Source organism: Puma concolor, chromosome A3 (genome assembly GCF_028749965.1).
Source record: "Puma concolor isolate L17-30 chromosome A3, mPumCon1.1.hap2, whole genome shotgun sequence".
Classification (NCBI taxonomy): domain Eukaryota; kingdom Metazoa; phylum Chordata; class Mammalia; order Carnivora; family Felidae; genus Puma; species Puma concolor.
Window position 1 is genome coordinate 119,644,006 of NC_141669.1, and position 12,322 is coordinate 119,656,327.

The 12,322-nt window shown below is 46.2% G+C and overlaps 1 protein-coding gene across 1 annotated transcript in view; it reads right to left on the reverse strand.

The window, feature by feature from the left end:
• TTI1 (TELO2 interacting protein 1) overlaps positions 1-12,322 on the reverse strand; it is a 45,114-nt gene that overhangs the window by 11,229 nt on the left and 21,563 nt on the right. The window contains exons 3-7 of the mRNA XM_025932580.2: positions 10,210-10,419; positions 7,115-7,263; positions 4,372-4,512; positions 2,166-2,370; positions 1,804-1,891 (exon numbers count right to left, since the gene is read on the reverse strand). Of these exons, the coding sequence (XP_025788365.1) occupies positions 1,804-1,891; positions 2,166-2,370; positions 4,372-4,512; positions 7,115-7,263; positions 10,210-10,419 (793 nt within the window). The remainder of the gene's footprint in view (positions 1-1,803; positions 1,892-2,165; positions 2,371-4,371; positions 4,513-7,114; positions 7,264-10,209; positions 10,420-12,322) is intronic.

A 12,322-nucleotide genomic window follows, 5' to 3' on the forward strand; every position in this document is an offset into this window, starting at 1 on the left:
TGACTTCAAAATAAGTTTGCAGATGATGTGTTTGTGAACCAATCAACCTTGCACTTCCTCCCCTCCCAGCCTGGCAAGAGGGAGGTCATCTGACTCAACCCCGAATGGAATGCGGTAGAGCAAACAAAGGCGCTGCAGTCAAGTGGTCTGGCTGCATTTTCCTCCTCCAGAGGCACCTTGAATACCAACTCAAAATTCAGCAAGGTCCAATTCCAGGTTTAATTGCTTTTAGCGGCACAAAAGAAAATTAGAAATGAAAAGATAATGGATTGCGAATATTAGCCTGTTTGATGGTTCTCAACTTGAAGGATAGGTATGGGGTGGATGCAGAAAAAGTAGAATGGGGCAGAGAATGTGAAAGTCAGATCGTTGTGACTCTTGGTTGTAATAGGCACACAGAAGCTTCAGGATGAATTTATTACATTCTTGGGTTGTACCTGAAATCAGCACCATTAGCTTTAGGAACACTGCCAGGGGTGTGTGTGTTGGGGGGGTGGGGAGACTATTTTCACCCTAAGTTGGTTCTTTAAGGAACAAGAATGTCTGAGGATAAGAAGCTGGTTGGGATGCGCCCCTGTGCTCCAGAAACCATGACTGATTCTGGGCCTAGGGGAAGTGACGGGGAAGTGACAGAAAGAAAAAAGGGAACTGGGGAAATCAAGAGCAAAAAATTGCAAAGGACAATAAATCAATTCAAAAAGATATTTCCATCACTCCCAGAGACCGCAAGGTTTATAAGGGAGCAAGCAGACTTCCTCATTTCACAGTCTGAGCAGCCTTGCAGCCCTTCAGGGAATGGGATGACTCCTACCCCACCAAGGAAGCTCAGGGACACGTTTCTAGAAGCCTAAGAAGTGGGAGGGATTGTTTATTTGCTCGGAGCCAGAGCTGCAGGGCCCAGGGTAATACACAGAGCCAGGCCAGGGAGGCCAACTTTTGTTTTAACTGCAGACACCCAGGAGATAGCAGGTCCACTCTGGTCCCCTTTCTCCCGATGGATGGAGAGCTGGGGAAAGGGGGCCACAGTACATTTTTGGTCTCAAGTCTGGGGACTGATGATGTGCTTGGTTTGAGCTTTTGAGAAAAGCCCTTTGGGACTCGAGGAAAACGGGTTCTTCCACTGGAGGTGGCGCAGCTATTCTCGAACAAGCAAAACTCTTGGAAATTATGATCACATAATATCGGAGCCAGAAAAGACCCTTTAAACTATTAGTCCGTGGAGTTTAACTATTGGTTATTGGGAGAACTATTAGTTCTCCATAATCAGATGCATGTTGTGGACTCTACCTAGAAAAAGGAACATACGCGTCTGCTTGTACACACCCAATTTTGTGCACACTCTGCAAGGGTTTAGAGCACCTGACAGCCGTTAAGATGCTCCGTGGAGTGAAGCCACTTCTGCCATCTTACTGCCAGATCAGTAACCTAAGGCTTTTGCTTTGCACACAAAGGAGCTGAGGTCCGGAGAGGTGCCAGGGTCACCTGGTCACTAGAGTAGGGCCTAGAAGCAGATCTCTCTCCGGCCAGGAGAGTGCTTTGTCCCCTTCAGCACACCATCTTTCTGCTTTTTGCCCCTTTGGCATTGCTGCTGACACTGCAGCAGAGGAAAAGGTTACTTGCAAAGAGAAACGCGTCCAGTAAAAATACCATCTCTAGAGTTGGCCTAGTTAAAGAAACCATCGTAACCTGGCAAGAAGGGCGAGGAGAGAAAAGCACAGATGTGGCTTGACTCCGCTCACCATTAGCAAATCATCGATAATTTAGAGCAAACGTAAAGAGATGCGGGTGATCAAGCAGACGTACCTCCTGGCAGCCTCTTGTAATTTCACGGGCTGTTTGGCGCTGAGGTAAATCAAGCAGGCATCAGCCACTCTATTCAGGTCACCCTCACCTGCGGAGAGGAAAAACAAAACAAGCATCGGCCCTCAGACTTCATTTGGGACAAGCAGTAACCAACTGCTCTCCGCTGAAACTAGAACAGCTAGGCGAGATGCCCTGGGCTCTTTACTCCATCCCGTGTATCAGAAAACACATCAAGATAGGTGGAAAAATGAGGCCAGAGTGAGACTGAAGGAGAGGGAGGAGCACAACTGGGCACGGAGCGCAAGAGTGGCGGTGAGACCACGCAGGGTGTGTGTCGCCAGGGGCGAGAGGCTGGTACCTACCTAGGTCCAGTCTCTCGCAGAGAGGGCCCAGGCCCTGCAGCACGGCCAGCTGCAGCTTGAAGGCCAGTGTGTGGGAATAAACTGGCCCAGCCCGAGCACTGACAGGAGCCTGGGTGACTAAGGAGCCGGCCAGCTTCGGCAGGACATCTTTGCAGAAACGGCTCCGTAGGAAGTCGCCACACTTGCCTCCCAGGGTCTGCAAGACCTGCAGAAACAGCCCCCAGTGTGGTGAATGCGTGTCGCCACGGCAGCAGAGAGCTAAGGAATGTCTGGTAATTCAATTTCTTCTTGGAAAAAAAAAAAAAAAATAGAATTACTGCTGTTAATTCCTTGCCCGTGGTTTGTGATTCTGACAGTTATGAATTCGGAGGTCTCTGCTCCCAAGGCATGGCTGCTTCTATCCATAAATACAGATTACACGGGGAATAAGTCAAAGGAATCTTGGGTTGGATGAATAATATGATTAATACCTTGATTTTCCTCCCTTTTTTGGTTAGAAAAAAAAAAAAAGCTTAAAGCAGTTCACATAGATCATCTCTTGACTCTTCCTAACATCCCTTGAAAAAAGGCTTGTGCTTTGAACCCTAGCTAGCTGAACAAACACAAACAGTGAGGCCCAGCTGCTGCTACGCAGGCACTGGGAGGGCAGTGGTTGGCTGAGGCCCCTCGGCTGAGTCGGGGCATGGACCCAGTGGTCAGGGGCATGGACCCAGTGGTCAGGGCCATGTCGGGGCCTTTCCCGTCCCATCACACCATCTCCTTTGTACATTACCCTCGTCCCATCTTCCACAACAGGCGGTTTCTTTGCACGTCTCGTTTTAAACTTTCTCTAGCAGAACGTATTGAAACGTTTTGCCCTGCTGCACAAGGCTGAATATACAGGATAATAGGAACTTCTTTAAAAACTGGTAAGCAAAGCATAACCAGCAGAGAATGTCTGCCGACTTTGCAGAGAATAAGGCCCTTATTTCAGGTCCCTCGGCTGGCCTGCACAAGGCATTACAGACCTCAGATGTCATCAGCGTGTCTGGGAGTGGGAAAGCAGCCTCAGAGCACACACATCTTTGTATCTTTTCCTTTTTCTACGCTTGCCGTTATTTCAGATTACCTATTAATTTCTACAAAGGAAAGCAGCACATCTGAATAAGATTTAGCAAGACCTCCCTCCTTCCCCCTCCCCCCAACCTCCCTCCTCCCCTTTCTGTGTGTGTGTGATTTTGCATATTTTGCTTTACAAAAAAATATTAACAACGTTGACAATTTTATATGTTTTAAACGTAAGCTTATATTTTGGTCTAGACTATGCTGAAGAATCATACAGGAAACCAAAACACTTGCTCCAACTAGTATACTAGTTGCATTTCTGGCTTCATTTTATGTCCCTACGGATCCTTTTTCTTTGCCTGATCTTCCTCACATACTCCTAATTTATGTTAGTTTGCCCTGATAAATATATTTCTGTAGGTTGCCTTAAGTGCGTTCCAGAATAAGGAAGGATATAAATAAATAAGCCAAAATACATGTGCTGATATAAGACAAAGTCAAGAGAATAATACCTGACATATATATATATATATACATATATATATATATGGTTTTTAACTTTCCAAAGTATTTCACCAAATAGTCCCGTTTTACCCTTGACAACAATACCATGAGGAAGGTAGAACACATGGTCCTAAGGCCAACGTGACTATGAGTGGTCCTGGGCTTTGCCCCAAGTCACTGGATGGGCGGAGGATGCCCACTGCTAGAATCTAGGCCCCTTCCCCTGGACTCCCGTGCAGTGCGAAGAACATGGGCACAAACTCAGATTTGGGTTCTATCACTCACTAGCTGTGTGATCTTGAGAAAATCCCTTAACTTCTCTGGGCTTGTTTCTTCCTCTGTCAAGAACGGGGGGGAATAGTAGCTACCTTGCCAGGTTGTTGTAAGGAGATGAGTTCGTACGTGAGGATGTGCCAGGCACACAGTGGGTGCTCCATAAATACCGGCAGCCCTTTTCATCTCCTAGTTCCTTCTGCTTCAAATTCAAAATAAGAGACTTTTACTTCCTTTTCTGTGCCTTTCTTGTTTTGCTATACTTTCTTCAAAGTACGTGATGTTGCAATCCGATAAAAAGAACCATCCCCAAAGACACCGCTGCGCTCTGTGCTGACCACCCCCCACCCCCGTGACTGACAGCGGTGGGGCAGCAGCACCGTACCTTGAAGGCTCTGAGCACTGCCAGGGGGTCGTCATTTGTGAGCCGGTGCACGAGTGGGGGCCAGGCCCGGTGAGCCAAGGGAAGGAGCTGGTTCTTGTGGGATTGCAGAACAACTACACACAAATCCAGCACATCCAAGACCTGAAAGAGAGGATGTGATTTTGGCAGAGTAGGAGTTAGTCACGGGAGGAGTGGAAGAGCATTCCTAGAAGTTCCTAAAGGTGGGAACAGCCAACGGGGAAGACCCCGAGGAGGGAGGGCTTGCAGGGCTTAGGAAACTAAGGCAGGGCCGTGTGCGGCATGACAGAGGAGGGGTAAGAGGGGGACTGTGAAGGTGTCATGTTAAGAATTTCTTATTTTGTACTAAGTGCAGTAGGGAGCCATCAGAATGGTTTAAGCAGGAAAGTGCCAGGATACAATTCGTGTTTTAAAAAGGTCATTCTGGCTACTGAGTGGGGAGAGGACCTGCAGCGGGAGAGAGAGGCCAGTAGGCCCCTGAGGGAGCTGGCACTGTGCCCCTGAGAGGAGGGCATGCAGGCACAGGGTGGTGGCCAAGGGGTGAAAGACTTTGAGGTCTGTTCTGGGATGGCTGCACCTGCTGATGGACTCCATACTGGGGCAATAAAGAGAGGAATCTATCCAAAGGGGCTGCTTGGGGTCAGGCTCGGCAACTGAACAGGTGCAGGCGCCTCTGGATGAGGCAGGAGTGGTGGAAGGCAGGAGGCTGAGATGTTGGGTGAGGTCACATGCTCTTTCTTCTAAATGGAGAGGCCAAGTAGGCAGCCGAGATACAAGTCCACTTTCAGAAGAGAGGCTCGGGGTAGCCTAATGTAAACTGGGTTTGTTACCCTCCCTGAAAATGTTTCCTGATCTCCCACAGCTCAGAACACACGGAAGACCACTGGCCTGCCTCTGTGTTGCCGGCAGGGGTCACGATGATGACCATTGTAGGCCTTCCTCCTCGAGACGGGCCAGCCTTCACAGCACAGGGGAAGGAGCACGTCTGAATAAGACAGAGCGAGGTCTGCCAACATGGGAGTGGTGAATCCTGCTGGTGCCTATTATATGCTGGTCACACTGACACCGGAATAGAAACAAAGAACAAAAGTGGGCCTGCCCCTCGGAGGGAACAGGCAGGCAGGAGAGAGAAACCTTGGCGTATAGCGGAGAGCAGAGTAGCCCAGCAGAAACAGCACTGCCATCACTGGCTGAGTGTGAGTTCTGTCACTAACTGGGCAAATTAGGTCGGGCGTCATTGATTCCAAGACATACATTTCCTCCTTCTGCCTGGAATGTTCATCTCCCTGCCTTTGCCCCTTGGAAAGTTGGCTTCTTCTCAGCCTTTAAGTCTTGGCTCAAATATCACCACCTCAGGAAAGGCCTTCCCCAATGACTTGGTCAAAATCAGGGTACAAGCTCTGTCTTATTCAACAGGGCTCGGTACAGAGTAGGCTCCTAATGCAAGTTCACTGGGTGGGTGAATTACTATTTTCTATCCTAGAACCTGCTTATTACCGTCAGAGATTTCCACACCTTATAGGTGTGTGTTTGTATACTGCCTTTTTCCACAAGAGACAGGAAGTTCCATGAAGACAGGAATGCTGGCTTCATATCCTTCTAGACACCCTCTGCCTGACCTGTAGCAGTCCTCAATAAACATTAAGTGAACGAATGTGTGTGTGAAGCTGTTTCATATCTATACTCAACAACTCAGTGAGGTAGGTACCATCACATCCATTTTACAGAAGAAATGGAGGCTTAAAATGGTGAATTAACTTTTTCAAGGTTGCACAGGTAGAGCCGGGATGTGAACTCAAGTATGGAGGTCTGATTCCAACGCTTATGATTTCAATAACTATGGTGTGGCTATAGCTGCTACAAAGCCTCTATGAAAGGGAAGACACTTTGCTAATGCATCACCCAGACATCTACAATAAAGCCTTGCATACAGTAGGCACTCAAAGAGTACCTGCTGAATGGAATAAGAGATGAGTGCTAAGAAGTGTCTCTGGGGGAACTAAACAAATGTGAGATAATCCTGGATCGGGGTTTCCTAGCCCATCACTCCAAGCAGGGCAGTGCGCTCTCATCACTAACAGGAACTCACTGAAGCAGCTGTGTTTCTCAGGCCTGCCTGGGAATGGGGAAGGGACGGGCCAGGCTGCGTTGTCTTCCCTTGGCTGTGTGATCTTCTTCCAGGTGATTCTGAAAGCCCTGTCCCCACCCCCACACACCCCACCATCCTGTTTCACTACTGCACAATTTAAGTCCTTGCTTAAGGGACTTAAGGGACAGGGATGCTGCTCGGGAAACTGCCAGCAAACGAGGATACAAGACTAAGAAGTGTGAAATGGAAACAGAAACAGATAGAGGCCAGAGTCATGTTTGGAAGAATGACCACCCCCAAGGATTAAAACCTGCATCCCGCATTAAGTCGCTTCAGAAAATGATATCCCTTCCAAAGCGTATGATTTCCTTTCCCTTGGAGACTCAATGAATGTCCAACGGCACTTTGCGGTTTTTAATTCCAGAAAGGGGACTTGGCTCCCTTTTGACATCTGAGCCGATACAGAAGGACGTGAGGCTGTCATCCCACAGATAAATTCTTCCTGAGGTCTTCTCTTGGCCACCACACATGGACCAGGAGATAAGGGCGGCTGCTTGCTCATCCGTGCAGTCACTGCCAACCGGACCAAACCTGAGTCCTGCTGCCACAAACGCAGGGAAAGGGCTGCACACTGACCTTCAATCGGATTTTCAGATGTTTATCTGACAACAAATGGATGCAGCGTTCCATCACATCTGCGGCTATTTGGACCTGCACTGGCAGTGGTGGCTCTACATCAGGACCGGTGTCACGCTCGTCCCCTTTGGGAGGGTCTGGCTGCTCCTCTGGAAAGAAAGCATAACCGGGGACAGTGTTTTATGAGGGATGCCCACTTTGACTTATTCTCCCAACCTCAGGCATGGGAACAGCATTCACAAGGGAAAATGTCTAGGAAACGACCCTAAGGAAACCATGTAAAATTTGGGTCAAGCTACGAGTCAAGATATTCACCACAGAATTAACTATAATTGCTAAAAACTGGGGGGAAAACCCCTCCATGGCCGCTCAAGGAGGTTATATCCGTACAATGACATATCACAAGGGCCCCCAAATTTGTGTTTGCCAAGGGCTTTCACAACCAGGGAATATGTTTTTGAAAGAATATTGTGTTAAAAAGAGAAAAGCAGCATATAAAATTGCATACACAGTGGGAGCATTATTATATAAATTTTTGCATGGCAGGAGGTACAATGAAATACTAAGAGAGATGGGGTCATGAGATCATACGGCATTTCAAATTTTCTCCAAAAATTTTTTTTCCAAATTTTTTTGCTCTTTTCTAAATTTCCATTAATAAATATTTAAGATAAAAACGTAAGAGGGCAACATTCTAATTTGGAGCTCTGACGCTGGACAGCTCCTGGGCTGGCCTTGCTCCGTCCTTTACTCTTTCTTTCCTCTTGGTTCATTCTTTGACTAAAGGACTCGTGTGTCTTCCACCAGCCTGTAAGACCTTTTAATGGCCAAGATCAGACCTTACTGATGCTGCACGAGAGAGAATAGCAGGGCAGCTTAATGTAACAAACGGGGAGGGGTCTGGTCAAAGGAGGTCAGTTCAAGTCCTGCCTACACACCTATTAGCAACCCTCTCATCCTGCATTACTTCATCTGGAAAAAAGGTACAAAGCATGCACAGCTCATTTGCGTGTTGAGAGAGTTAAATAAGATGAATGTCACCAGCTATTATTCTTTCATTGCCTAGAGTGCTGTGTCGCATGTGATAGGCGTAAGTTTGTAAATTAAAACAACAACAAAGACGTGGGAGTTGCATGAAACCCAGGCCAAAATCCCCATCCGGAAATTTTTTCCTCTATCTACTTACAGCCCCCAGCTCCCCCTGCCCAAGCCCCCATTACTAGTTGTGCTCATTTCCACCGAGCTGACGTCGTTCCCTTCACTCTTTCGCATTTCAGTTTTTTCTGCTGGAAAAACAGAATCTTACAGTACAGGCCACACTATCTCTACAAGATGCTGCAAAGATAAATGAAAAGGCATCTGTAGAGTGCTTGGATTTCTTGGAGAAAGGGACCTCAGGTATGCGAGGTGCTTTCATTGTGGTTAAAACAAAAAACACATGTCAAACCAACATCACGCCAGACATTCTTTATAATGCCAAGTGTTTGGTGTGTGCTTGATGAATGATAATTATAAGAATGATAAGGCTGTGCTTTTCTTCCCAGAGGAGGATTTGTTGTTTGAAATTCACCTACTGCAGAATGTTATTTGAGGGATGTGGATTTCTCCGTTACTGGGAGAAAGGTTGATTCATTCAGTCTGCTCCTAGCCAACATCAACTAGAACCAGAAGATCCTAATCATGAGAGAATGGATTCACAGACAATGCTAGAATTTCCAGCAAGAATGGCAAATCCGGATTACGAAGGATCATGATGCCTCTCCTTCTGGGTTTCTGGGTTTGGGTATGGGGTGCAGGTTGGGAGAACAAAGACTGGGTTGGCTTCAGAAATAAAACCAAGAAGAAAAGGCCTGATAATAGACTTCAGATTGGGAAACTGTCCTCAGGGAAGGCAATGACTCAATTCTGCATAAACCACTATCTGGGGCCTGCGATGCTTCTCTGCTATTTAGAAGGAACTTGCTGTAGTTAGTTGCACTGAACTACGATTTCCTGTTATCCTGGAAGTACTGGCTTCAGTTCACCAGAGTCTGAGTAGAGATCACCAAAAAAGAAAAAGAAATCTGCTCAGTTCCAACCTAGCAAACTAATTTGGGACTCAGTTCGATTTAGGATAGTTCTGAGACCACCAAGCTCATTATGACTTGGCATTTTATATTTGCAGAGGAGATTCTAACAATTTATTAATCCTTCCGTGACCTGAAGCTCCAGATTGAGCTTGTGAATAAAACAACAGGCCACAGCTTCAACTAGCCTGAACTCTCTTCTCCTTTCTCGTATAAATAGGTAAGAAAAACACTGAACTCTCCTCCCACTAATAAGTAAATAGACAAAGCATATGAACAGACAATGGGCAGAAGAAAAAAATTGTTAGGAAAAAAGCATATAGGAAGATGTTCAACCTTACCTGTAATCAAAGAAATGCCAAGCAAAATAGTAAGAAACATTTTTCACCTCTTAATTTAGCAAGAAGTGAAACGAGTAATGGCCAATGTTGGCAAGGTTGTGGTACAACCAGTGTTAATCCTGCACCACTGAACGGAAGGTATAAATTGACACAACCTTTCTGGAAGGCAATTTGGCAAGCATAAAATAATGTTCATATCCTTGACCCAGAAATCCCACTTCTGGGATTTATAAAGAAATATGCAAAAAAAGAGAAAAGGTCACGTGCACAGAACCAACCACTGCAGCGCTGTTTATTACAGAGAAAAGCTGGAAGCAACCCGAACTGGCCACAGGGGAATGGATACTTAGTAGCAGCTATTAAAACATTAATTATGAAAACTCTATAGCAACGTGGAGAGTTGCTGATTATATAACTAAGTGCAAAAAGGGTATAATGCATTGAAACTGTGGCCACAACCATATAAAAATAGGTTTGCAACAAAAAGGAACGGGATAAGATTGCACAAAAAAAAAAAAAAAAAAAAAAAGAGGATGCTTATGTTTAGCATGGTGAGGTTGATCCAGGATCTAGAGGTTTGGTAGACTTTTCTGACTACCAAACTTTCTGTAATGATATTTCATTCTTATAATAATCTGCTTCAAAAAGAAAAAAAAAAAAAACCGGCTAAGTCAAAATAAATAGTTACCTTCTTCATCATCAAAATCTGAGACATTTCCATCCGCCACATCCTTTTCTCTGAGGTAGCTCAGCAAAAATTGTTCAATGTCTTCCGCTGTGGTGGTATTCTCGAGTCCTTTCTCAGGAGTTGCTGGTCTCTGGCTCAAATGACTTCCCTCCTCCCCTGCACTTTGCTCTTGGAGTTGCCCAAGATCACCTGTGTCTGGGAACCACTGGGCTGTAAGCAAAGTGTTACAACGATCACCATAGTCAGGGACAACAGGCATCGGTACTCTATAAGCAGTATAAACTCTTTGCCATGGCCTGTGTGGCCCCACATGATCTAGTCCCTCTGTCTCTCCAGCCTCATCTTCCAGCCACTCCCAGTTGCCTGTTAACTGGGCACCGTCCCATTCCTCCAATGTGGCAGGTATTTTCCTGCCCTAGAATGTTTTGCAGACGCTGTTCTCGCTGTCTGGAATACTTTCCCCCCTATGTCACATCTGGCTAATTCCAACTCACCTTTCACATCTCAATACACATAGGACTTGCCCAGCAAAGCCATCCCTTGACTTCCCAATCCAATTTAGGTCCCTCACAGGCTCCTATATAGCACCATCTTCTTTCCTTTCACATCAACTCATCATGATTTGCAATTACATTTATCTTGAGTTACTGTTGAGGGTCTGAATCTCCCACTAGATTCCAGGCTCCATGGAGCGCCACTGGAATCCAATATGCCCAGCATGGAGTAGGTGCTCAAAATATACACTGGATGAAAAAACATGCTAGACTGGAGAATACATGCAAGTGACAAAATTCTGAGTACAAGATGCACTGCTCAGTAGCAGAAGACAGGCTCTACAGGGACTTAGAAAGGACACAGCCCCTCACATCTGTATTTCTGATATAAAAGGCTGGCATTTTCTCCCCAAAGCTTTCCCTTCTTCAGTGACGCTCCAACACTTCTGATGTGCCACCACAGAATAAGCCTTAAACATCAACTGAGCCAGTGGTTTTCAAACTGGAGCCCTAGGGCTCTGCAGAAATGTCCTGGGGCCACAAGAGGGAGGGCCCCAAAAGACAGCATGCTAAAGGGGGTGCACTCCAGACTTCTAACCCCTCTCTAACCCAGCAGCTCTGATTTCAACTATTCTTGTATCCTGGGGTTCCCCTAGGGCTTCATTTCAAAAAGGCTCTAACACTTAAAGAAACAAGAAAACCCCAGTGTGAATTTTCACCCTCTTTTTACAGACAGCAGGAAAAATGCCTCTGATAACCTTTAGCACCTGCTAATTTCCTTTCCATCAAGGAGCATGTGCACAGAGTAGGAGCAAAAACACAGGGGAGATGGCAGGGCCAGGGTAGTGGGAGTGGCCTGGTAAGAACCTGGTAATGCTGGGTAAGAACCTTCAATCCAGGATCTAGAGATCCCCGTATGTAGGGATCAACCATGCCATTTCTTCAATGCCCCATCCCCAGATGCATCAGGCCCTAGTATCCTCTAAGGGATCGAATTCCCAACAAGTTAAAACCAGGACCCAGCATTTACAATACTCAGAGTGGACATGCTGCGAAGATTATTTCTACATTCTTTCTACATTCGGCTAGTGCCAGACATTAAAGTCTTGGCTCACAAATGGCTTTTAAACATATGAAAAGAAGCTCAACCTCCTTCTTAACGTAAATTAAACTATAATAAGGTACTATTTTTCTCCTATCAGATAAGCAAGGATTAGCAAAAAGCTCCGGAATATAGTGTGGATGAGGGCGTGGCAAAATTAGCACTCTCCTGCATTGCTGATAGGGGTTTAAATTGGGGCAACCTCTTCGGAGAGCAGGTTGAAACTTTCCATCCAAAACATAAATGTGGGGCGCCTGGCTGGCTCAGTCAGTGGAGTGTGCGACTCTTGACCTCAGGGTTGTGAGTTCGAGCCCCACGTTGGGTATAGAGATTACTTAAAAAACAACAACAACAACCAGATTAAATGTACTGCCCTCGAAGTCAGCTCTCCTAAGGAATTAACCCTCCTGATATACTTTCATTTCCTAAAACGTGTGTGGGGTTCTTTGCAGACCTTTTGGAGGTTCTGTGAGACCACACTTCCACTCCCACCGACTTCAGGTCAGGTCATGATCTC